This window comes from Gambusia affinis, linkage group LG03 (genome assembly GCF_019740435.1).
Source record: "Gambusia affinis linkage group LG03, SWU_Gaff_1.0, whole genome shotgun sequence".
NCBI lineage: Eukaryota > Metazoa > Chordata > Actinopteri > Cyprinodontiformes > Poeciliidae > Gambusia > Gambusia affinis.
In genome coordinates, this window is record NC_057870.1 from 940,725 (window position 1) to 968,527 (window position 27,803).

A 27,803-nucleotide genomic window follows, 5' to 3' on the forward strand; every position below is an offset into this window, starting at 1 on the left:
TTTGAAATAGCAACGCGATAGATTACTAGTTACTGAAAAAAGTGGTCCGACATCAGTAACGCGTTACAAATTAACTCGTTACTGACATCACTGTATATATATGTATGTATGTATCTATATATTATATTTATATAGATATATATATAGATAGATATACATATCTATATCTTTATAATTATAATATATGAATTTAGATATTATAAATTCATATAGTTCATTCAGATATTCATATATATCTATCTATCAGGGGCTGCACAGTGGTGCAGTTGGTAGAGCTGTTGCCTTGCAGCAAGAAGATCCTGGGTTCAATTCCCGGCCCGGGGTCTTTCTGCATGGAGTTTGCATGTTCTCCCTGTGCATGGTGGGTTCTCTGGTTTCCTCCCACAGTCCAAAAACGTGACTGTCAGGTTAATTGGTCTCTAAATTCTCCCTAGGTGTGAGTGGTTGTGTGTCCTGTATGTTTTCTGTTTTGCCCTGCGACAGACTGGCGACCTGTCCAGGGTGAACCCCGCCTCTATCTATGGGGGTTCATATATATATATATATATATATATATATATATATATATATATATATATATATATATATATATATATATATATATATATATATATATACATACATATATATAGATTTATATGAATTTGTAGATATATTTATAAGTCAATAAATAGACATCTTTATAAATATAAAATATCTATATCTATATATACTGTATCTATATCAATATATATATATATATATATCAATATATATATATACCCAAGAAGATGGATGGATGGATGAACTTGAAGTGATCAGTCCATTAATAGAAATTTTGGGACAAACTACATAAGTGGTGGATATACTGAATATGTCATTGTTGCCTCCAGTGTTGGCATAGTTACTTTGAAAAAATGTAACTTTAAACGGACTACTGATTACTCCTTGAAAAAGTAACTTAGTTAGATTACTGACTACTTGACTTGGAAAGTAACTAAGTTACACTAAAAGTAACTTTTTAGTTACTTTCAGCAGCTGCTAACAACAACGCTCCGCCTCCTGTGAAAATCACATTGAGCTTTGCCAATATTTAATTGTAATTTATTTTATAATGGTAACAACAACAATGTGTCTCCACTGATAAGGTTGAACTGAAGAGGAGATTGTACAAAAAACAGTACAAAAAAATAAAAAAAGGGAATAATTTGTGTGGTCCACTGTTGTCTGGAAAACTCTAAGTAGGATTTTAAAGCCCCCCCTCCCCCCAGCCTTCAGGTTCTGTGTTACGGCCCTGCGTTTGGTGTCAAAGCTCAGCGCACAGAGCTCCTCCTGCAGCTCCACACCTCAGATGGCTGCACAGATTTGTGACACTTATCTTAATATTAATAATTATAGTGGCGTTAAGTTGCCATTATAATTATTGGCAACTACGGACAATCATGGCTGTTTTCACGTTTATTGCACTGTTCATATTAGTCTCGATGTTTGCAGTTTTCTGGAGCGCAACGCGAAGCTCGACGTCATTCAGAGGTAATACATTAACTTGACCTTAACAAAGACACAGCGGGACGGATCATCCGGGAAATGATGGACAGGGAGAGACTGAGTAAAACTACCTTAATGACAGACAAATTCTGGGATTTATTATGAGTCTCTGATTATTTCCAAGCCCAAATGAGCAACGTGAAGTTGCTCATTTGGGCCCTAGATAAATTTCAAAAACATTTTACTGGAGCAGACATGCGTATCAATGTCATGACCAACTTTGATGCCAATAGGGCGATATTTGTGGGCATGAGGACGAGTTAAAAAATTTTTGGGGGTCAAAATGGCACTCCGTCTCTCACTCTAGAGGAGCGTCAGTTACACTCTAATTTTACAAAAAGTGAAAAACTTAGGTGCGCTTAGAGACAAGTTGGGGATATACCGTAATTCGTATCGATGTGCTGTCTTTACTTCTAAACAGACCTGGCTGTATCTACAAAGTGAAATTTGGATGGCATTTCTACGTGAATTCATGACGACACAGAAAATCTTGAAAAATAGGGTATTTTGAGGATTCCCCCCCTCCATTAACTTACAATGGGATTTGGGGGTGTCGTTTTTCGCGATTTATGTCGCCATGGTAACTCCGAATACCACTAAAAGCAATAGCTCCCTTCTCGGCATTGTGCCACACGTTCCACTTTTGTGGGAGTGCACGCAGCGGTACAAGCCGCATTAATGGTGACAGAAGAAAAATAAAGAGACATTCTATTAGGTGTAGAACCATACATTGCTATGGCAGGCCCCAAATACACTATATTTGAGCTATGTTCCATCAGGTTTGTTCACTACCTGAAGATTGCCTTCTTCTGTGCTTCCTGTGGCATAACCTATGTTTGTTACTACGCAATAGCCAGCCCCGCCCTCTCCTCACAACTCCTCGGGCTGACTACTGAACCAGTTCTCTGTCTAACAGGTCCGGAGAATCTCTAAGACCTGGGTCTTACCCTGAACAAGATCTATAAGAGATAATCTATTTAAACTGGTGGCGTTAGGGTTTCGTCTAGCTCTGACTACCTTCTGTCCAGAAGTTATGACCCTTCCCAGTTAAGGAACAATCAACCGAGTAGCCCTCACAGCCGCATAGTTCCAATAACCACTTCTGTTAACGGTAGTTCCCTTTCTAAAATTGTAACGTGCACTTGGAACCGGCTAGATAAAATTTAGTGACTAAGATGTAAGTCCCAGGGTCATTATTTTACTCTCACCAAAGGAAAGTCTGAAGCCACCACATTACTAGAATCATGTATACTGAATTTACTATAAATAGAAGAACTTTAATTCAAATGACTCAATTAATTTCAATGTCCACAACCTAATCAGAATTTTTAAGATATATGTATTTATTAAGCAAGCTTTAGCAGGGAAAATGACAGGCATACAGAATTTACTTGTGATTACCATACAAAGAAAATCAATATAGTTTAGATCAATTCAACCTTTACCTAACAACCTCCCTACACTGTCATCTATCTATCAAATAAGGCTTTGGGGTGTGGCACAACTCATACCCATCGATGGTATCGGATCTTGGCAACAGGAGTCCTTGTAGTCCTTGGTCAGAGTCTTTGACTTTGAATCATAAATCCTCTTTGGAACCGAAACAAAATGAACTGTCTGCTTCATCCAGCCGAACAGCCCTTAGTCGATACTTTGACTTTTGATCAGTTCCCCAAGTCTGTTGCGATGTGGTTTTGAGATCGCTGGGTAGAGTGCAGAGTTTGGAAATCTAATTAGGAACCAAGGCAGTGGGTCGGTGGATCTCGCCCTTTGGTCCGGCGTGAGGAGCTCCATTGTCCTCCTTGTGAGGCGCTTTTCTTGGTTCCAGGGCGTAGTCCTCTGCTGGTCTTCTTACCACACTTGTGTAGAGTCTCAGCGCCGACGAAGAACATGATCACCTCGGTCTCACATTTTTTATACGTTTCTGCACTTGTGGGCATGTACCCCAGATAAAGAGAGAGCAGGGGTGCTGCTTGCGTTTGCCCGCCTCTACACTCAGGCCCCAACCGTTGTGGGAGATTGCACACCACTCTGGTGACATTCGTGACTTGGGTCATATTGACCCTGTTGCGAGATAACGTGCTTTTGACACCTGCGACTATTGGAAACTTTCTCAAGTGGCAGGCATACTTGTGACCTGGCAGTTGCACAACTAAACCCACTCTCATGTTCTGACATTTGCAGTTTGCACCCACCTCAGCCTTCCTTCTCTTTCTTTGATTCTATACTCTTATCCATATAATTAACTTTAATCAATAAAGTTTGTTTTATATAAAACATCAATTCATTACATTAGATTATTTGATTTTGGTTCATCGTTACAGAAAACATACTAAAATACAGAGATTACACATTAAGCAATCACTATTAATCAACACACAAAGCTGTAGCAGTCTCCTAGGCATTTTTATAGAAAAAGAACATCTGTAAGCACATCCTCATGACTGCGCAACCAGGCCCCAACTCTTAGCTCAGGCCTTCGCCCTGGTTACTGTTGAAGGTTAAATAATGCACCTGTGACACTTGTGACCTGGGTCACTTTGACCCAGGCACGTAGGACACGACTCCTTTTCCGAGAAAAGGAGCAACTGCATCCTCCAAACTCACATCTTCGCACCGAGAGTTGCTAAAGTCGCACCCACACCCCACTTTTGCTCAACAACCTGTTTCCAAATAAGGTGTTGACCATCTCTGCTCTCCTGTTAGTTCCTCTTTCTCCCTTAACCTTTCACCTACAATCTACCTCCAACACATCAGTGATCTTTAATTGCACTTACACCTTTGACACCATTTCAAGTTCAGAGTAAAAATCACATTTATAACATTTCAAGTTCAGAGTAAAAATCACATTTATAACTTCTTTTACTTCTCTGATTTATCATTCTTTTATAATGTTATGATAACCATAATTTATCAGTTACTCTTATTATAATCTTAATGTGAGTTATTACAAATGTTTTCTGTAAAGAAACCAAGAATAATCCATGATTCTTATTATTTGATATCAAAGTTACAGTTACTTGTTTTACTTGTAAGAGTTCCCACTAATGTAAGTGTAAGTGTAAGTATTATTACAAGTAAACCAATATTAATATAAGTATTTTACTTTGAATCTTATCCAATTACTCACAATGTTTAGATTTCTTTCTTTAAAACTTTCATGCTTTGAGATAAGTAATAGTCTGAACTATTTTTATAAAACTGCAGGCTGGAAACTTACTTCCTCTTTTTCCAGGAAACCTGCTCTTCCTGTTTCATGACTCTCTCTGTCTTGACTATGATTTCTTATGATTAAATAGAAAAAAGTAGAATTAAAGCAAAGTTTGCAGGAGACAGAAACAACACACACAACCAAATTGATTTTATTGACATTTAAGTCTAATGTTGGGTCTAGATTTTACTTGAGTAATTAATTTTAAAGATAACTTTATTTATTTTTACTGTTAAACTAAAATCTCCAGCATGGGGAAGTGGGATGATCTCGGATTTTCTTGACACCTACAACATGAGGAACCACCTGCAGTGTACGAGTGGCAGGGGTTACCCCTCGGCACCACCTGTTGTGCCACATTTGCTCTGCAACGCCATGCCAAATACTACAGTCAGGTGAGGACTTCCACAGAGAGATGTTTTAAGGTGGTTAACTGTCATCACAGTGTGCCAACAGCCACCAAGGCCAGAAACTAGTGGACTAACTAAGAGCTCTACTATTTTCGGCTGAATTTGTCCTTCGGCAATGGACCAGCAACGAGTCATGTGCCATCAGTCGCCTACCAGAAGATCAGTCAGACAGTGCTGAGCTCTGGCTTGCAGAGAGTAAGATGGAGAGCTTGGCAGACATACTTGGCTATAAGGACCGTCCAGTCCAGTATGCTGCTCCTACCATGTGCACCATCTACGTACAGCACAGGTGTCAAACTCCAGACCAGGAGGGCCGCTGCCCTGCAAATTTAAATGTGCCTTTGCTGCACCATACCTGAATAGAATAATTAGGCAAGTGTTATGGTCCATCCAGTAAACCACAGGGACAAAGGCATAAAAAGAATAAATTCTATTTATTTTCCTATTATTTCTTCAAAAAAAAAGAACATCAAATTCCAAAATATGACAAAAATGGGCCCAAAAGAAAACAACTAAAGCATACCTAACTCAGGATAACAAACCAAAACTGACCTTCCACAATGAACACACAGGGGAATTTAAACACAAAGGCTAGCCTACACACACAAGAAGGGGTGGGAGATGAGGCAAAGACAAACAATGTATAAACATAAACAATTAATTTAAACCAACATATTTTAACTACAACACCATAACAAACACAAATCAAACCTAACATCAAAATATTTAAGGACTTATGGCAGAGGACTTAAGTCCTCTGCCATAAGAAGGAGGACAGTTCTTCAACATCAGGCCCCCTGCTTCCAGCAGCCTGATGGTTTGTTCCACTTCCTGGTTTGCCTTTCAACCAGTCTTTTCCCTCAGCCAGTCCTTCAACTCAGCAAAACAAAATAATTAATAATTACCAAACAAAGGCGTTTACTTAATGTGTGCACCCATAATAGTAAACAACCTAAAACAATAAACACACAAGCAAATGAAATTATAAATGTATGGCATGAAAACATTTAAATAAATACTAACACTGGGTTAATTGTGGAGGAACCTCCACAGCAAGGCTCTGGAGAACTTATGTACATAAGAAGGAGGTAACTAAGCAATTTTATTTCAGTGTTTTGTACCTGTGGCACATCTAAAAACTGCAGGACAGTGGCCCAGGAGTGAGGACTGGAGTTTGAAAGGGTTCTGAAAGGGACTAGGGTGCCGTGGTGTACGTAAAAATCGAGTGGGGGCTGGCTTTACTGTCATCTTCGAAAAGCTTTACCGCAGTCATAAATGTCTATGATCCTTCTCGCTTCTGTCATGTTTGGATCTAATTTCTTAACCCACATGCAGAACACAACAGGAGTAACAGAATCAATGAAACAATGTTTATTGAATACAGATGAGTGGGTAGATGGATGAGGGTTTCTCCAGGGACACGATTACGGAGTCGCTGGCGCACTGAAGAATGACAGAGAGATGGTGAGTTTAAGGCGGTAGGAAATGTGAGCTACACAGGAACGGTCTTACTTATGAAGATGAGTAACTGCTGCGGGGAGAGGGTAGGCTACCGGCTCGGAGATCGTCTCCTATTTCTGGTCCTGGACGGTGACCCGGGTTCCAGTGTTCGGCTCGATCGAGGAGGCTCCGTGTGGCAACGAGGAGGCTGCGGTGGAGGACGGACAGGTGGGTTCAGGTGCGGAGGAAAACTGAGGAACGGTCCGACTGCTAACTGGCAGGTCCGGGTTCGGCTTGAGATCCAACTGAGGGGATGGATGTGGGGCTCAGGCAACCAGTGGGTATAGACCACGGCGTCTCGAGGGAGGATTATCGGGAAGGCCAGAACGGGCTCTTCACAAGGAGGTCACACGGTGTCACTAAGGAGCACCTGGGAACAGGAAGGCAACAAAGGATTACTCTGAGAAGACTCGTAGGGAAAAATACACCGAGAGTAACTCAGGGTGGGCTCAAGGTACCATCACTGGCAAACACTCAGGTGAAGAAGTTCAGTCAGTCCGCTCCTCTTAAAGGATGATTAGATGATGACCAACAGGTGCGCTGAACCACAGGTACGCCCTGCCCAGGAGGCAGCCTCTGGCGCTATCTGGTGGATGAGTAACGGAACCACAGACAAACATAAAGGAAAAGAAAACTCCCCAATAAAAGGGAAACAAAACCCCGATACCTAACAGCTTCACAGTGATACCATTCTTCTTCTACTATAGTTGTTTATGGTGGTTTTCAAATGTGAAGGTGCACATTACTGCTACTATCTGGTATGGAATGTAATGTGAACTGGACATAAGCGTAGGAACCGGGGGGAGGAGGGACGTGTCTCCACCAATATTGGAGACAGTTGCATTTGTCCCACCCAATAATTTCACAGCAGTTGCGAAGAATTTTGAAATCATCCACTCGAGTGCTTTTATTTTCAAGATGCACCACAGCACCTTCAGCACAGCGCTTCCTCCCTCCTCTCCCTTTCCCTCTCTCAACAGCTCAGAGTGCTGAAAGACAGAAGGAGGCAACGGGAGTGAGAAACTCCGTATGAATGAGGTAAATGGTCTGTAGGGGATGTTGCCATGTTATGTACGAACTGGAAAATAAATTTTCTATCATCCCGGTCGCCACTAATGGGTGCCGTTACATACCGGGTAGATGTGTTTCTGTGTGTGACGAACAAAGGCGGACGGACAGGAAAACAGAGCCAGAAAGGAGACTGGGAACGGCTGAGAGTAGGAGCCGCGTGGAGCCGAACGAGAAGCCAAACCAAGCCTGGAAGCATAGAACCATCTGGCAGCGATATCAGGCTCCGGCTTCTATAAAACCTCTCCTCCTAATGGGTAGATGAGCTCCAGCTGCCGCTCCTGTCTGACACACCCTGCAGGAGAGAGGGTAGGAGACAACACACACTTGCAGCACTGCTTATGGGACATGACACCAGAAGGTTTTCAATGGGGTTCAGTGCAGTGGTCTTTTAATTTTTTCCAGACCTGTGTGTAGTTGTTAACAGTTTTAGTTGGACAAAACTATTTAATTTCTTATGTGAATGTTTGTAAATAAGCAGTAATGTTTAGAAAAATGCACCAACGAATAACTTCTCTTGGGCCTTATCCCTGCTGGAGGCTAAGCACCCCTAGAATTGCCCCACCCAATCACAATCTTAGAAAACAATTGTTTGCATATATTTAACATACTTTTAAAATGTACGTTTAAAATATACAGTACGTTACAAGTTTGCATTGTGTTCCACATGGTTATGTGCCTTTATGTGAGAGTGATTAGACAGGAAAATGTATAGAGAAAGGGGGAACACATGTGACAAAGGTCATCAGGACAGGACTCCAACCTGTGAAGGCCTCCACATGTGGGTTGTGCTCTACTCCTGCAGCACCACAGCAGTGGTCTGTGAGAAATTCTTGATGATTGGTTTAGTCCTTCTCACTAAAATAAAAAAATCCCCAACATGAGATGGGAAATCTCCTTTTGAAAGTTAGTTCTCAGCTCCTTCAAACTAACAGCTGCAGCAATTAGCAAACACCTGGTGGAGCTGCACATCTGCCGAGCTCATCATGGGAGCTTCTTCTCAGTGTAACACTCCTAAGAATATTGTTAAATATTGTTAAAGCCTTATTGGGGGAGTATTGTGTGATGAAGTGCTGAAGGATAAGTGTTGGAAAAAGCAGGAGCTTCTTAAAGAGACAGAGGCCAATTTCAAGATGTTAAATTACAAAGTGAAATTTCTTTTTTCTTTTTAAATATATATATATATATATATATATATATATATATCAATTTTATTTTAAGTTTTCAAAGTTTAGAACATACAGATAAACAGACAGAGCTAAGATGCACAGGAGAAAGCAAAAAACATTGCTGTTGACATATGGCGTCCACACACAACAAACGTAAACATACACACACTAGAGCAGTGGTGGGCACTCCTGGTCCTCAAGGGGCAGTGTCCTCCAACTCTTAGATGTCTCCCTGATCCAACAGACCTGAATCCAATAGCTGAATCACCTCCCAAGTGCAGTCAGGTTCTCCAGAGTCCTGCTAACGATCTCATTTTTTAACTCAGGTGTGTTGAAGTAGAGGTACATCTAAAAGATGCAGGACACCGGCCCTTGAGGACCAGGAGTGCCCACCCCTGCACTAGAGGGTGACCGAGGGGAGAGTCCATGGAAGAGTTTGTTCAGCTTAGTCTGGTCTTTGAAAAGTGTTCCAGGAAGGGATTATAGTAACACAAAAAGTGTCTTTGGAGCCTTTACGAAGTCTTTCCATCTCTATCATGGACATCATGTCCGTCACCCACAAGTGGAAGGAAGGAGGAACAGAGGACCTCCAGTCTCTTAAGATTAGTCTCTTGGCAACAATGAATCCCAGTTCCAGTGGCTGGTATAGTGGCAGTTATAGTCCCCAGCACCTGAGGGCAACTGAAGATTATAAATCCTGGATCAGGATATGCCTTGGAGTACCAATTGAATATTTTTGATCAAAGACCAGTTAGTGAAGGGCAAGACCAAAAAGCATGAGACAGAGGGATACATTTTGTGCAATCTGACTTTTGAGTAGTGTGACCAATGTGGGATTTTAAACTGAATAAATTGATGGCTGCTGTTTATTGAGCAAGAATGGAGTTTAGAAAGGCACCTGTTTCACAAAGTACCAGGGGTCGTTATCCCCTGCTTGTTTCCCCAGGCCTCCCTGATTTTTGTGGTGTGTGCCACAGTGCGGTCGCCAAATAGATATATAATTCTTGTAATAAGATGCCTAGAGTCAGGGGCGCTCTCTAGGATGTCCAAAATGCAGTGCTCCAACAGAAGATAGTCAAAGTTCTCAATCTTTGACTTAATGTAATGCCTGACCTACAGATATAAAAAAAATGTGAATCAGGCAGATTGTATTATTCTTTCAACAGGCTGAATGATGCAAATGTGTTGCCAATATACATGTCCTTAATTGACACCAACCCCCTCTCCCTCCAGTTGTGATAAGATTTGTCCTGCCAAGGAGGCAAAAAACTGCGGTCAAAACATAATGGCGTCTGTGCTGATGTATTTGGTAGAACAAGGAAACTCCTGATTTGATTTAGGATTCTTACTTCATGTTTTAACACAAACCTCAAATTTTGATAGACTTCTGGTTTTTCAAGGCAGGCAAACAATATAGCTGGTAGGGAGGAATTATTCTCCAGTTTGGATTCCATCTTGAGCCACAAAGGAGAATCAAATGCTGGGTTACCTGGAAACCCCTGCTGCCAGAACATTAGTGCTCTGATGTTGGCAGCCCAATAATAATGTAGGCCCAGGATGGAAAACCGGGCCTACATTGATCAGGATGGATAATAGATGCTACAGGTAGGCCCAGTCCTTTCTCCTCCCTTGGTTTCTGTAATTGCACTTTTAGAAATCCAAGCATTTTTCCTATTGAATGATCACGTATAAGTTTTTAAAGAAGACTGCTGTAAGATAAATAGGAAAATTTTGACATAAATACAAGTACCTAGATCAGGATATCATTTTAATTTAATTAATGCATCCAATCATTAACAGGGGCAAAGTTTTCCGGTACTCGATGTTTTCCTTTATAAACATCAAGAACTTATGTGATTTGCAGGACACAGATATAAACTCTGCAAAGTTTAGTTTGAATATAAGTTTTGAGTGTTTGGGTATAATAAGACCCAGATAGATAAGATGGCTCTCAACCACTTTGAATGGGACTTTTTGTAAAAATCCAGATGAGTACGTATTGGAAAGAGGCATCAATGCACTCTTTGATCAATTGATTGTATACCTGGACATTTTACTGAAAGATATAATCAAGCTGAGGAGGAAGGGAACATATTTTACTGTCATGTAAATATAATATCACATCATCAGCGTATAAACTAAGTGTTTCAACACCACTGACCTGAAGGCCTTCAACGTGCGGGTACTCTCTTATTGCCATAGCAAGTGGCTCCAGTGCAGTAGAAAAAAGTGCTTATGACAGTGGCAGCCCTGCTGAAGTGAGCGCTGCAGGCGAAATGGAGGTGATCAATCATTTGTCAGGACAGAGCACATGGGTTCCTGATATATCAGTTTCACCCAGAAGATGAAAGTCTCGCCAAACCCAAACTGCGCAATGATTCAAACATTTACAGCCAATTGACCTGATCAAATGCTTTATGTGCATCAAGGGCCAGAATAAAGGCATTGGTATTTTTATGGTCAAGGTATACAGTATTAAGTAATTGTCTTGCATTGAAAAAAGACAGTCTGCCAGGGATAAACCTTGTTTGATCAGGATGGATAATAGATGCTAAGCATTTATTCAGTCTAGTGGCCAAAATTTTTGTGATTATCTTGCAATCAACATTGGCCTAAAGCTAGCAGAACCGGTTTTATCTCTCCCCTTTTTAGGAAAAAGAGAAATATTAGCCTTGTAAAGAGTTTTGGGCAGTTTTCCACTCTTTTTAGAAGCAGATATCATTCTAAATAAGAGTGGTGCAAGAAGGGCACAAAAGATCTTATAGAAATGCGAGCCAAAGCCGTCAGGCCGGGCAACTTTGCCAGATGGAAGGGACTTTATACCTCTTGAAGCGTTAAGTCAGACTCAAGATAGTCCCTGTCAGATTTGTTCAGTTTAGGCAGCAGCAATCTAATTTTAATGATTCAAAGAAATTGTTAAAATTACATTTTGTGTTGCATTATTCTCGGAAGAATACAGCTTGGTGTAGCTCTGAATCTGCAATTTATGTCAGCAGTATTGGTTAAGAGAATGCCAGTGTTTGACTTGATGCTATAAATTGATCTTGTGGTTTGGGCACGTTTAAATTGTAAAGCTAACAGTTTACCAGGCTCATCTCCAAGCTCAAAATTCTTTTGTCGTAGTTTCCAAAGCAAGTTACTAACCTGGCTGCTCACAATTTTGTTATATTCATTTGCTTATAGTTCTCAGGTAATTCAGAGATTTGGTACTTTCTTCAAAGTCAAATTTCTTTTAAGTCATGTTTGATATATACAACATTTTTATAGCAACTAAATAGTTATTAGATTGTGCTATAAAATGGTACTGAGCCTGGAAAACACATAACGCTGACCCTTTAACACTTGAGTGTTTATGTAAAAAGAATGAGCAGAGCAGTCAAGCACAAGTTAACAATGACTATTAAATTTAATTTCCACAGAGCATGGCTGGTTTTGTTGAGTGTCAATCTTATTAGAGACACATACAGAACACTCAGCAGCAAGTGCCTGGGAAATGTCAACAGATCCTCAACATCCCCTCCCTAACAAGACAGCCCACCATTATGCAGTCAATTTTGTTCAAACAGTTACTGAGTTGGTAAAGGTTTTATTCCCAGTAGGCATGGCGATGTGAACTTTACTCAGAGTCTTCACATCTGAATGCTTCAGGGAAATGGAGTGGGTCATCTTTTGCAAAAGGGTTATTTTAAAATTACATCATTTGATCAGAGCAAATGTTGAGGATGGCAAAGAAGGTGCAGGAAGTCAGCAATACCTTTCCTTTCTTTTTACATCCTGATATTTTTTAAAGATTCCAAATAAGTTCTAAATATCAAAAGCCTACTTAATGCCCCGTTAAAGTCAACTATTATTCCAAATTCAATTTTCCCATGTTTCTGTACTTCCATTTGGGCAGGGCTGTGCAGACTTCTAAAGAGGCAGGGGCTCAAAGTTAAAAAGGGGCACATTGAACAAGATCTTAAAACACCGTACATCAACATGGCAACAACCCATATCAATAATCGAATAATTAACTAGATCATATTATATCATTGTCATCATGTGTTTACATTGCAAAGCAAATGTAGTCTGTTTTCCCCGATGGGTATAATGTTGCTGAGGGGATTCTTCTGCTGACAGAGCTGGAGGGCTGAGTTGATTTGAGACTGTAGTTTTTAAACAATAGGAGAGAATGTATCTGGTTATGAAGTTATGAAATGAGCAAATTTGTTGCTATGTTTCTAAATAAACCCCAATAATATCTGACTGTTTAGCCTCCATAGAAACCCCTCTGTGTTCTGAAAAAGCTCAGAGGGGTTTACTACATATCTCTAAATCAGATTCTGCATAAGACCCCTTGGGCCTGCTCTGAGTTAGAGCTGCTCCCCTGCGCTGTGCACTTCTCTCCTGGATGCGAGAGGAGAGACCAATAGGGAGATTTAATTTATGTGCCACTACTAGTCTTGTAGTCAGAAAAGCCAACTACCAGGCTTTTCTGTTTTGTGACTGTTGAGCCACCAAGGCTGTTTTGGTTGCTGGGGCTTTTGAGGTGCATTGTGGTGACAGACATGGTTTCTCTATATGAGTATATCTGATTCTGACCCACAGCGATGGGACCGACTCAGGCTGCCTGCAGCAAACTGGGCATTTAGTCCAGCACTGGGGCAGCCTGATAAAATTAAAGTCAGAAGTTTTCTCTACAGCCAAATCATCTGTGTTGTGGGGCTGATCAATTAAACTACACTTTCAGGCCCAACTTCTTTCTAATTGCCTGAAGCCATCTGTTGAAGGATGGAATATCATAACCACAAATGCCACAAAAAATATCAATTGAATATACCCGCTTATCCCTGTAGGGTCACCAGGGAAAGGGTTTGTATTACTTCTGAAATCAGCTAGTATGGTATGTTCTCTTATGTTTTTATTGTGGGGCCACTGCTTTCTATAGAGTATACTCTGATGGGGAATTTAAATAGATATCAAAATTTTCTGAAGTTTGAATAAAGCACTGACCTTTTTTAAATAACTACTACCTATCAAACTCTTACCTCTGACTTTATTGTCTAAAATCCAAGCCCCTTGCTAATTCTGCTCATCAAATGATCATGTTTTATCCCCTTCCTTCTTTTTTATCACTGTTGCTATGAGATACTAGATCAGTAGGGTTGTATACATCCAGCATGCATTGGGTGAGCAGTGAGGCACACCCTGCAACAGCTCACTAGTGCATGACAGGGTATCACAGAACACATATGAGACAGCAATTCAAAGTAGCTAATCAACCTAAGAGAGATGATGGTTTCTACAATTAGAAAACTCTCATGAATGCTAAACACAAGTGGTTTCTCTCAGCAGGGCTTTTTGCTCTTCTACATTTTCACTCTGTTTTTTACCAGCTGTCTCTTGTACCTTTGGATAGTGTGATTGCATGACAATGTTTTCTCTTGTTTATGTTTGTCTTTCTGTGTATCTTCTGTCAGATATCTCTGGCTCCAGAGCAGCATGTGTATTCTGCAGTTACTGGCCCGAGAACTGTTTATTGGTTTTTGTTGTCTCTTTTACTTTCATCCAGTTTGTTTTTCTTAGTGTCCTCTCATTTCAACGAGCAGAGGTCTGTTTTCCCTTAGTTTGGCTTCATCAAAGGTTTCCTTTGTTTTAAATTGATTTAACATCATTTGGTGAATATAAACAGGATTGCTGGGTTGATGAAAGCACAAAAGATTACAAGAGCATGTCATAACGTACGCCTACAGTGATTAATGAAGTTATTTTGCTGATTAGAGCTTGCAATACTAGTATTTTTTTTAGAACTTTAGAATGAAGGAAAGAATTTGTCATATCTGCCTTATCAATGCTCAAATTTATGAACAAACATATCAAGGCATGTTGAGAAAGGCAGACTGAAGGTATAAAACTCTAAGGTATGTAAAGGACTTAGAAAAGGAAGAGTAAAGACGGAAGGAAGCCATTTTTTCCTAAGCTGAAAGAGGATACATTCCATTGCAGCTTGACCATGAACAGTGAGAGATTGGATAAGCTTTTGACGTCAGGCAAATCAGCAGTTGATGGCTATGTGGATAATGTCCAAATCAGCATCGTAACACGGTAGTGAGGAAATGACTGTACTCAGCTTTCTTTGTTAAAGCTGAGATTGAGTGACTTCCTTTTGTGATGTTTACAACAGTCTTACATCAGATATCCCCAAATCCTCTGGGGACGCCTCTTTCCTCTCATGCAACAGTACAAGTTCAACATTATTATTTATTTCTCCAAAACTCAACCCAGTCCTTTCTACAATGTCTACATGCACTGCCAATGCCATGTGAAAAGTCTGGTAGGGTTGAAGCGAATTACTCTTTAGATTTCACTATTGTGTGAAACAAAAAACGAAAACAAAAAAAAAGGAAAAAATAAAGAAGCTGTTCCGTTTAAGAGAGACTCTTTGCTGTGTCCAATGTTCTTAAACTATAAAAGGAAAATAATTAAAACATACCTCTTTGCCCTCTGGAATTTGTATACTTTTAATAGTAACAGATGGGAAAACATAGTTTGTTTTCAAGAAAAGGGCTGACAAGCACATTTGGGTACTAATCACACATTTATTACCTTAAATATCTTGGTTTTTCAACTCAGAAAATCAACTAAGTTAATTGATAAAAGTAGAGAGTAAAGTGCATTTGAAATATTTTAGTAATAGTTACATTAAAAAACCTTTATGACTCACAATGTTTATTGCAGGTCTTGAGGTCTGCTGCACTTCTTTCATTTGTCTTGGGTGAGTAGCTGAGCATTTAGCATAGCGTAGAATAAAACAAATGAATGCACATGAACATGTACATGAACATGCACATGAACATGAACATGCACATGAACATGTACATGAACATGAACATGCACATGAACATGCACATGAACATGCACATGAACATGAACATGAACATGCACATGAACATGCACATGAACATGCACATGAACATGAACATGAACATGCACATGAACATGCACATGAACATGAACATGAACATGAACATGCACATGAACATGCACATGAACATGAACATGCACATGAACATGCACATGAACATGCACATGAACATGAACATGCACATGAACATGCACATGAACATGAACATGCACATGAACATGAACATGAACATGAACATGCACATGAACATGAACATGAACATGAACATGAACATGAACATGAACATGAACATGAACATGAACATGCACATGAACATGAACATGAACACCACCATCTTGGAGAAGAGCAATGATCTCAGTGATTCCTAAGCCAGGTAAAGATAAAACAGAATGTGGTTCATACAGACCAATATAAGTTTTAAACATTGATTACTGGATATTTGCAATAATACTGGCTAAAAGGCTGGAATTTATAATCCCAGAAATTACAAACGCAGATCAGACCGGTTTTGTTCACAACAGGCAAACCCATGACAACGTGAGATGGGCTCTTCACCTCATAGACTCAACGAAAAACACAGAATAAGTACATGATTAAAGCAATCCTTAAGCAGAGGAGTGAATCATTTTCGGAAGTGTCTATACCACTCTGCTGAGTAGCCATCCTCACCAGACATCTTATTCCCTTTCATTTTTGAAATTGCTTTATTAATCTCCTCCTCAGTTATTTGTTGTGCTAGCCTATTATTTTGATCTATTCCTATCAATGGTAAATCCAGTGAGGCAAAAAATGCTCTCACTGAGGACGGGTCTACTGCGTGAGGCTGTGTGTATAGTTGAGTGTAGTATAATTCAAAAGATTTTTTAATGTCTCTTGGAAAGTGGTATGTTGTTTTATCTATTGGATTTTTAATTTTCTGTATAAATCTATCAGTTTGTTGTTTATGTATTCTCCAGGCAAGAAGTTTCTTTGATTTGGGTCCATTTTCATAATAATTCTGTTCAATTATGTCAAAATTTTCCTAAAATGCTGTTCATTATTTATATCCTTTTTTATAAGTCCTGACTAGTCAGTGATTTGCTTTTTAAGGTTCATCTGAACTTCTTTCAGCTCTGTAAGAATGTTAACTTCCATAGCTTTGTCTGCTGCTACCTTGCTTTCTTCAGAGACCTCCTTCGATAAAACAAGAGTTTCTTTTGCGTTTTCTTGCTGAATTCCTCTTGTTACTCCCTGACATGACATGTAAATACTAAAAACATAGTTTTATAAGTTATTTGTCAGGGGGTACCTCGACTGTCTGGGAGCTCAAAATTTATGCTGTTGCTCGCTTCTCCGCCATCTGGAAGTTCCATTTGGAAAGGAGGCTTGAAGAAAGGTAAGTTATGTATATGTGATGTTAGCAAAGCTAGCTGTACAGAGACACATATGTTGCATCTGCGATGAAAAAAAGTTTTTACTCATGCCCTGAATTATTGTGGGGAGGTGTTGACTGAGGTGTCGCATATATGGAACAACACTGTCAAAAGCAATTTTGATAGGTACACTTAATTTTATTGTGTCATGTAGTGCGGAATGCTGGTCTTGGTCTTAACTTGTATCTGTAGTTTAGGACATCTGTCTAACTGTTGGATCAGCAAAGCAAACATAAAAAGAAAAGAAATGACTTGTTCCTTGCTTGATGACAATAAAGTAACCAAGTTAGTTCTAATACAGTTTTACTATAAACAAATAAATAAATATAGATATTTTGTAGTTTGAAACAGATAGTGTAATTTTAATTTCATAAACAGTCAGTTTGAAGAGAATAAATCTGTGAATTATAAAATATATTTCAGAAGCAATACACCAGAATAAGAGAGAGAAAGAAATTCTAATAATATCATAAACTGAAAACCTGAGCACTGGAAAACACACATACACATACACAAAAGGAAAACCTTTTTTTCATAGAGCACTCTTCAGTTCACAAACTTTATCTTTGTGTGTTTAAGGAAAGTCTAAGGTGACTGTGGTGTGTGCTTGTTAAAACAGTCCCAGGTTCTAAGAAGTAAATCTGTCCTAAATACAACAAGAAATGTCAAATTGCAGCGGATATGGACTGAAAAATACAGTAAAAACTTTATCCACATTCACATATATAATCTTCTGTCAGGAACTCATCCTTAATGTGAATTAAGCTGCTGAGAAGTTTGACCTTATGGAGTCCTCTCGTAACTGATGGTGCTTCATGGATTCAGGCTCTTCAACACGTGTACGCCGCTGAATAGTTATCCTGTAGTTTTTTCTGCAGAACCAGGCAAAACAAATTTGATTATTTTTTATGTTTCTATGCTGGTTTAACCATAATGTCATGAAATGCGTTAAAAAAATTTCAAGCTAAAGTCACAAGGTAAAAAAAGGTTTTGCTTCAGTTGGTTTTCTTTGTTTGAGATATCACTGCCCACAGAGTGTTTAAAACAAAGTGGTGCAATGCTGTGCTTTTATAAAATCAACACAAGGTGTGTAACTTGGCTGCATTGCGCTTAGCACAATGTGAAGACATAATTTAAAAAGTTGAAATACTGTGCTTTTATTCTGTCTACACAAAAGCTTTTAATAGTAAATATTGCTTTAAATTCCATGGCATTGCAAAGTGTTGCAGTTTTCATTCTAGTCAATGGGAGCATTTATACTACGTCCAAAATTACATAGTGTATTTTCGTAGGACGACAGAGTTGCTCTTCAATGATTATACTGCTCCAACAAGAAACTGCAGAAGCACAGTATCCGTATTTTCAAAGTAATTCACCAAGACAGACTAGATTTGATTGAAATACTAGCTATAGTAATGAAAATATGGGGATATTTATGCATATTTATTGAGGTCAGCATGCATAACATATGTTATAGCTGCGTATGCTTAAAGCCTGTGCTATTCCAGCTCTTCATGTTCATGTTGAAGACATCCATTCAACATCAGTCTGCATCTACAGATGGTTCCTGGGATGAACAAAACAACCTGAATTGTTCTGGTACCAAAGACCTGTGACTTCAAGGTCTACAGGCCTGTGGCGCTGATGTCCCACAACAAGATCCTGGAGAAACTCATCTTGGAGCAGCTCCGGCCTCAGGTCCACCCACACTTGGACCTCTTGCAGTTTGACTACCAGCCCAAACTTGGATTTGAGGATGCCATCATCTTCCTGCTGATTCATGCATAACCTCACCCGGACCAGCCAGCGAATACTGTGAGAATTATGTTTGTCAACTTCTCCAGTGCATTCAACACCCTCCATCCGACTCTACTGGGTAAGAAACTGACAGCGATACAGATGGATCCCTCCTGGTATCCTGTATTGTGGACGATCTAACTGGCAGACCATGGTACATGCGCGGCGCCTATGGCACTGTGTTGGACAGTGTTGTCAGCAACACAGGGGCATCACAATTAATTGTCCTCTCTCCCTTCCTCTTCACGCTCTATACATCCAACTTCAGCTATTGCACTGAAACTTGTCATCTCCAGAAGTTCTCAGATGACTCAGATGTGGTTGGTTGTATCAGTGAGGGTGATGAGGTTGAGTATAGGGCTGCTGTGGACAACTTTGTCATATGGTGACAAATTTGTCAACCTGCAGCTCAATTTGACAAAGACCAAGTGGTGGTGGATCTGTGGAGGATGCCGGTGACCCCCATGACCATCCAAAGGGTCAGTGTGGACTTTGCCGAGAACTATAAATATCTGGGAGTCCACATTGACATTAAATTGGATTGGATAAATAACACTGATGCTGTGTACAGGAAGGGGCAAAGTCCCCACTGCTTTCTGAGGCGGATGAGGTCCTTCAACATCTGAAGGTGGAGAACACCAACAGACTAAACAGACTGATCCACAAGGCCAGCGACGTGGTGGAGTGTAGCTGGATTCTGACTGTGGTGTCAGTAACTGTTGTGAGAGAAGGATTCAGGTCCTCTTTATGATGCACTGGCTGGATACAAGAGCACCTTCAGCCAGAGACATATTTTACCAAAGTGCACCACAGAACGGCACAGAAAATCCCTTCTGCCTGTTGCCATTAGGCTTTATAATACCTAAGTCTGAGATAATTAATTCTAATTTTCTCTCCACTCATTTATAGATTATTTATTGAATAATAAATAGTCTATAAATGTTCATGCTTGTTATTTATTTATTTATTGAACTATATTGAGTTCAATATACCGTATCCATATTGAACTAACTCATCACTTTTATGGTATGGCCTCTTGTATATATATATATACACATATACACACATGTATATATATATACATGTGTGTATATATATACACATATACACACATGTATATATATATATACATATACACATATACACACATGTATATATATATATACATATACACATATACACACATGTATATATATATACATATACACATATACACACATATATATATACATATACACATATACACACATGTATATATATTTATATACACTCAACAAAAATATAAACGCAACACTTTTGTTTTTGCTCCCATTTTTCACGAGATGGACTCAGAGATCTAAAATTCATTCCAGATAAACAATATTACCATTTCTTTCAAATGTTGTCCACAAATCTGTCTAAATGTTTGATAGTGAGCACTTCTGTTTTGCTGAGATAATCCATCCCACCTCATAGGTGTGCCACATCAAGATGCTGATCTGACATCATGATTAGTGTACAGGTGTACCTTATACTGCCCACAATAAAAGGCCACTCTGAAATGTGCTTTTTTTTTTTGCTTTATTGGGGGTCTGGGGACTCAGAACCAGTCAGTAGCTGGTGTGACCTCCATTTGCCCCATGCAGTGCAACACATCTTCTTCGCATAGAGTTTATCAGTGTCAATTGTGGCCTGTGGAATGTTGGTCCACTCCTCTTCAATGGCTGTGCAAAGTTGCTGAATATTAGTGGGAACTGGTACACGCATTCGTATACGCCGGTCAAGCACATCCCAAACATGCTCAATGGGTGACATGTCTGGTGAGTATGCTGGCCATGCAAGAACTGGGACATTTTCAGCTTCCAAGAATTGTGTACAGATTCTTGCAACATGGGGCCGTGCATTATCTTGCTGAAACATGAGGTGATGTTCATGGATGTATGGCACAACAATGGGCCTCAGGATCTCATCATGGTATCTCTGTGCATTCAAAATGCCATCAATAAAATGCACCTGTGTTCTTTGTTCTTTGCCCATACAATAACCCCACCACCACCATGGGCCACTTGATCCACAACATTGGCATCAGCAAAGCGCTCACCCACACGACGCCACACAGGCTGTCTGCCATCCGCCCTGAACAATGTAAACAGAGATTCATCGGTGAAGAGAACACCTCTCCAACGTGCCAGATGCCATCGAATGTGAGCATTTGCCCACTCCAACCCACTCATCAGGTTAAGACCCCGATGAGGATGACGAGCATGCAGTTGAGCTTCCCTGAGACGGTTTCTGACAGTTTGTGCTGAAATTCTTTGGTTATGTAAACCAATTGTTTCAGCAGCTGTCTGAGTGGCTGGTCTCAGACGATCTTGGAGGTGAACCTGCAGGATGTGAAGGTCCTGGGCTGGTGTGGTTTCACGCGGTCTGCGGTTGTGAGGCCGGTTGGGTGTACTGCCATATTCTCTGAAATGCCTTTGAAGACGGCTTATAGTGTAGAAATCGACATTCAATGCACGAGCAACAGATCTGGTTGACATTCCCGCTGTCAGCATGCCAATTGCACGCTCCCTCAATGCTTGTGACATCTGTGGCATTTTGCTGTGAGACAAAACTGCGCATTTCAGAGTGGCCTTTTATTGTGGACAGTATAAGGTACACCTGTACACTAATCATGATGTCAGATCAGCATCTTGATGTGGCACACCTATGAGGAGGGATGGATTATCTCAGCAAAGCAGAAGTGCTCACTATCAAACATTTAGACAGATTTGTGGACAACATTTGAAAGAAATGGTAATATTGTTTATCTGGAATGAATTTTAGATCTCTGAGTCCATCTCATGAAAATGGGAGCAAAAACAAAAGTGTTGCGTTTATATTTTTGTTGAGTGTATATATATATATATATATATATATATATATATATATATATATATATATATATATAATAAACCTGGTCTCATATGGTTATATTTGTATTACTGATATTTAATACCTCAGATGGTGTACCTTGTCAATGAATAAGCAATTTCCCCTTGGGGATCAATAAAGTATATTCTACTCTATTCTATGTATACACTTCCGATGGACTAGCGACCTGTCCAGGGTGTACCCCGCCTCTTGCCTGAAATGTTTCGCTGGAGATAGGCACCAGCACCCCTCCTGACCCTACTAGGGACAAAGGTGTAAAGAAAATGGATGGATGTATACACACAAAACATGATGATTTAATTCTGATACCTATAAGTCAAGTGTCGTATGAAGTGGGAAAGCAATGGATGGAAAATATTAATTTTGGATGTTGTGAACTATATTGTATGTACTTAATATGGCTTTACTGTGTGATCTCCCATTTCCCACACACGTGACTTGATATACCTCTGGGGTTCACAGTGGAGCAGAGCACAGTCCGATGCAGTGTAAATTAGGGTAACAGTGACCAAACACTGCAATACTTTTTGAAAACTATTATCTAGGTTTATTTTACCTGCCAGAAAAAATTTACTTGAACAGTGTGACATTCCCTGCAGTCAAAATGAATCCTATTTGTGACCAAAATAAGTAGAAATTATCATATTTTATTTGTGCTTTGCATGCTAAATTTGAATTTCATTTTATATGTGTAGCCCTGTGGTAAACTGAGGTTACTGTAATGACAGCATGTTAAGGTTAATAGAAATCTTACACAGTTCAAGACAGGACACAAAGATATTAAAAGCAAACTTTTATTTACAATTGCATAGCATTGGTGACAGATATGGATTTTATATTCTTGTATCTGAAAGAAATACACTACTATTTTCCTTTACTTTAATATGTAAATAATATAAAGGGTAAAGGTAGCTATTAAGCAATTTGCTTACTTAGTCATTAAAACTGTATTGTTTGTAAATTGACTAAGAGCATTATTTTATGTAAATATTGCAATTGAAAGAAGCATTATTGTGCACTGTGTATTTTATTTGGCTTTGCCATTTGGTTGGTCACTGAGACAGTCAGGAAGGAGGAAGAAGGAGAGGAGAAACGTGATGGTGCAGAATGGAGGGTAAGACGAGTAGACAAGAACTGAAAAAATACTGTAAATACTAACACTCTAATTAGTAAGTCATTACTCTATCTGACCCCTCGTTTTTAGTATCAAGGACTCTCAGGGGTTACGTTCTATAATCTAATAATCAAAGTAAATGTAGTTATCCAAGTCACTTTGCATTACTATATTTGTCATTTTATTTAGATTTTGATGAATTTTATTTGTCAAAATACATCTAGCTATTGGTCAAAACTGCACTTACATAGATTGACTGGCAATTTAACGTGTTCTACTTCTTTTTAAAACCTTAAATTAAAAATAGCTAGTAAAATTTGACTGAGTAGTTTTAAACTCAGTAGTTTGACCAACAAAAACAAAGTCTAAAAAACAAGTTTTGTTCTTCTTGAACAAAACTTCCTCAAGAAGCTTTGTAGCAATCAGTTTGGCTACAACAAGCCAAACTGATTGGAACAGTTTGGCATTAAATTTTTGTTAAACCTCTCGCATCTAACAGAAAGAGGTAGAGACTCAATGACAAGGATTTGTTTTTTTCCTGTGTGTTTATTTAGTTTCTTTGTTCTGTTGAGTTTTCGTGTTGCCCCGTCTACTCTTGATTGCTCCTAGCTGTGTCTTGTCTCCCTGATTATCCTCTGTGTATTTAAATCCACCTGTGTCTCGTTTTCTTGTTGGGTCCTTGTCTTGTCTATTCTGCCATTTGTCATTAGGATTTCCAGTTGCTACCAGTTCTGAGCTCTTAGCCTTCTGCTCACCCGTGCTGCCTGGATTGTGTGCTTTATTCATCATTAAATCATCATGTCATTGTACAAACCTAAGTCTACTGCGTCACTCTACCACCGCCAAATTGTGACAATAACTCAGCACCACCTCACTTTCCAGCCCTGAATTCAATAATAACTTGCCATGCTTGAGCCATGTCTCTCAAAAGGTTGAAAAACTCTGACTGGGGCAAGAGTTTTTTTTAATCCTTTCATTTTCAGCCACAAACTTTAAAAATAAAATATCTACTGTTATGTTCTCCGGTCTCACCTTCTGGTCTTCTCCCATCGCTCCCTCACTTTGACTCTCCCCATCAAGCGGATAGCATAGCATTAATGTATTTACAACAGATGCTACAAGTAGCAGTGTACAATATCTGAATATGAACTAACTAAAGATAAAATAAGAATCATACTTGAGAATTTTAACAACTGATTATACATCTCCTACGATATCAACTTTATTTAGTGCATAACCTGCTCCTTACAGTAAGTTTTCACTAATTTATTTTAAAACCACTCTTCAAGCTCTATACTATCCTCTCAATTTCATGTCTCCTATTTTCTGCTCCCAAATTTACAAAATGTAAAATGACTTCAGAGATGAACAGCTAAGACATAGATATGAATATGTTGAGTGGGTCGGCTTGTTCCTGCAATTTATATAATTTGTCACAGCGTCCGCCATATTGAAAGTGGCACATCTGCCAGTAACCTAATACAAGTAAATAAACCGAAGTTTATGAAGCACCTTTTGTTGGGAACTGGGGTTTTAGGATCTGTGAGTGGTTTCCAAATCCTTTCCACCGCCATAGTTTCTCCACCAGATGGAGCCAAGGAGTTGCTGTCATGGTAGGACGGACCAGCTAACTATTGTACACACAAATCATCTACTGCAATCTTTCAGTGCTTAAGAGGAAAGGGTTCCAATCCTCTGGTGTTAGCCATTCATGGTACTCTGAGCCTGCCAGAATTTGTTCTCTCTGTGATCCCTATGTTTTTTTTAATGGATTTTGTGATTCACCTTTATGATCTCGTTTAAAGGTCCTCTGGATTCCACTCCCAGTGTTGCTTTGGTTTTCTCCTCATGCTCTCAGCAGATAGAGTCTTGGTAAAGACTATCTGCTGACATAATCTGTCATTCATCTTCCCCATTAGGGGCCAGCTTTTTCTTTGTGTGGAAAATCGACGGTTCACTATGCCCCAGCGTAAATTACAGGGGCTTGAACCAAAAAATTGTTTAAAACAAATATCCTCTGTCTCTAATCTCCTCAGCTCTCAAACCAGTTCATGGTACCACAGTCTTCACAAAACTTGACCTCCAGTAAACACCCTCTCTGCGTTGTCCAGGGGCATGAATAGAAGGCTGCTTTTAAAGATCCTATTGGACATTTAATACTTAGTTATGCCCTTTGGCCTTTGCAATGCCCCAACCTTCTTTCAAGCCCCTGTAAATGACGTTCTATGTAATTTTCTGAATGCTTTTGTGTTTGTTTACCTGGATACTATTTTCGAGTTCCACAAACCTTCTGTCACCTTTTTGGGCTACATCCTTGAGGGTGGGCAGGTGCAACCTACCCCAGATAAGGTCCAAGCAGTTCTCAATTGGCCCAAAAACTCAAGCAGCTCCTGAGATTTTCAGGATTCCCCAACTTCTACTGCCGATTCATCAGACATTACAGTCAGACAGTAGCACCATTAACTGCTCTTACCTCCATCAAGATCCTTTTCACACGGACTGGTGAAGCTAATGCTGCCTTTCTCAGTCTCAAGATCTGGTTCTCCCCAATCACCTATTGTCATCCGGCCTGACTCCAGTAAACACTTTATTGTGGAAGTTGAGACGTATGAAACTAGGGTCGGAGTTATCCTTTCTCAGTGCTCTAGTTCCAAAACAAAATTCATCCTTGTGCTTTCTTTTCTCGCAGACTCTCCTCAGCCAAATGAAATTATGATGTGGGGGACCATGAAATCCTGGCTATCAAGCTTGCTTTGGAGGAATGACGCCACTGGTTGGAGGGTGCAGAACATCCTGTGCTGGTCTCGACAAATTATAAGAACTTGTCCTATCTTCAAGCTGCCAAACGATTAAACTCCCGTCAATCTCATTGGTCCCTATTTTTTCTTGCTCTAACCCCTCTCTCTCATATAAACCAGGTTCTAAGAACATAAAACCGGATGCGCTCACCTGACTACACTCACCCGATGACATCAAAAACATGCTGGCACCCATTCTTCTACCCAGTTGTTCCATTGCTACCCTCACATCCATTGAAGATATCATAAACCAAGACCTACAGACAGAACCAGCAGCAACTGTGTCGCTTTCGCCTTGGCGACTGCATCAACTGCATTGCTTCAGACTCACACACACAAGGGTTAACTGCTCTTCTAAACAGAATTGCCAGTTTGCTGACAGGAAAATAACCCCACAGTATGTACATGGCCAAAAGGTCTGGCTGTCCTCATGTGACATTCCACTTAAATCCATTAAAAAAACAACTAGTTCTGAGATTCATTGGCCCATATGAAATTGAGTCCATCATTAGTCCTGCTTTGTTGTTCTTTGTCTTCCCTCAACCCTTCACATTCATCACACGTTTCATGTTTCCCAGATTAAACCCATTCGGACCAGCATACTGTGCCCTCCTTCTGAGCCCCTTTCTCCCTCGGGATATTGATGGGCACCTGGCTTATGATATCTACCAGATCATGGAGTCCTGTCAGCAGGGCTGTGGGTGGCAGTACCTCGTTGATTGGGTGGTCTATGGTCCAGAGGGATAGTCTAGGGTTCCTAGCTCTTTTGCTTTGAATCCTGATTTCCTTTTTGACTATTGCTATTTCTTGCCTTCTTGTTCCTCTGGACTGCCAGGTGGCGGCCGTTGAAGGAGCATGTAAGGGGGAGTAATATTAGGAGCTGGGGTTTTGGGATTTGTAAGGGGTTTTCATCTCTTTTCCACCAGATGGAGCCAAGGAGTTGCTTTCACTGGAGGGCAGACAAGCTTATTATTGCAAACACCTGCTAGTCATCTACTGAAATCTTCCAGTGCTAAGAGGAAAGGGTTGCCAGTCCACTGGTGCCTCAATGTTAGCCATTCATGGTACTCTGAGCATCCCAGAGTTTATTCTCTGTGTGTTCCCTGAATCTTCCCAGTGCTCCACTCACAGTGCTGCTTTGGTTTGTCCTCATGCTCTCAAGAATCTCAATGAAGTTCTATGCTTCAGCCCCCAAGATCGACAACTCCCAGCTCCTCTGCTTCCAATCAGAACTGCGTACCTGTCCATCTTCTATCACCAGCGCCCTGCACCTCTGCTCTGACAAACTAAGGAAGACCCCTCGCTCACCTTTAATGGTGATCAAACTGGACCCCACAGTGCTTACGGGCCAAACAACAGCTCAGATTACCCACACTTTTTGGAGTCCCTAGAGGGGGTACTGGAGAGTGCTCCACCTGGGGACTCCCTTGTTCTGCTGGGGGACTTCAACGCTCAAGTGGGCAATGACAGTGAGGCCTGGAGGGGCGTGGTTGGGAGGAACGGCCACCCCGATCTGAACAAGAGTGGTGTTCTGTTGTTGGACTTCTGTGCTCATCACTTCCGTATGGCTTCGAGGCGATTCTGGTCCACCATCCGGCATCTTGGGGGGGGGGAATCAGTACAGCACCAACACTGTCTATAGTGGTGTGCTGATGACCAAAACTCGGGATATTGTGGGCCGGTGGGCAGAATACTTTGAAGACCTCCTTCCTCCTTTGACAGTGAGGCCTGGAGGGGCGGCAATCCCATGCCTCCTCAAACATGCCTTCTGTTGTGGAAGCTGAGCCTGGGGACTCTGGATTGGGCTCTCCAATCCCTGGGGTCGAGCTCGCCGAGGTGGTCAAAAAGCTCCTCGGTGGCAGAATCCCAGGGGTGGATGAGATCCACCCAGAGTTCCTTAAGGCTCTGGATGTTGTAGGGTTGTGTTGGCTGATGTGACTCTTCAATATTGCATGGACATCGGGGGCAGATTGGGGTGGT

At 40.3% G+C, this 27,803-nt stretch overlaps 1 protein-coding gene and 1 long non-coding RNA gene across 4 annotated transcripts in view; both read right to left on the reverse strand.

Moving 5' to 3' along the window:
* Positions 1–6,504: 6,504 nt before the first annotated feature.
* On the reverse strand, positions 6,505–7,850 carry LOC122828259. 3 transcript variants are annotated; one of them, XR_006370189.1, is made up of 3 exons: positions 7,782–7,850; positions 7,107–7,234; positions 6,505–7,018 (listed from the first exon to the last, which is right to left on the reverse strand). It is a non-coding gene; the product is annotated as an uncharacterized LOC122828259 (long non-coding RNA). The 3 variants fall into 3 exon arrangements; XR_006370188.1 differs by lacking the exon at positions 7,782–7,850 and having other exon boundaries at positions 6,505–6,591; positions 6,661–7,018; positions 7,107–7,556; XR_006370187.1 differs by having other exon boundaries at positions 7,107–7,799.
* A 7,827-nt stretch (positions 7,851–15,677) lies between these two features.
* The window catches only part of npr3 (natriuretic peptide receptor 3), a 96,946-nt gene continuing 84,820 nt past the window's right edge, over positions 15,678–27,803 (reverse strand). The window contains exon 8 of the mRNA XM_044111666.1: positions 15,678–18,073. Coding sequence (XP_043967601.1) covers positions 17,962–18,073 — 112 coding nt within the window. The 3' untranslated portion in view covers positions 15,678–17,961. The remainder of the gene's footprint in view (positions 18,074–27,803) is intronic.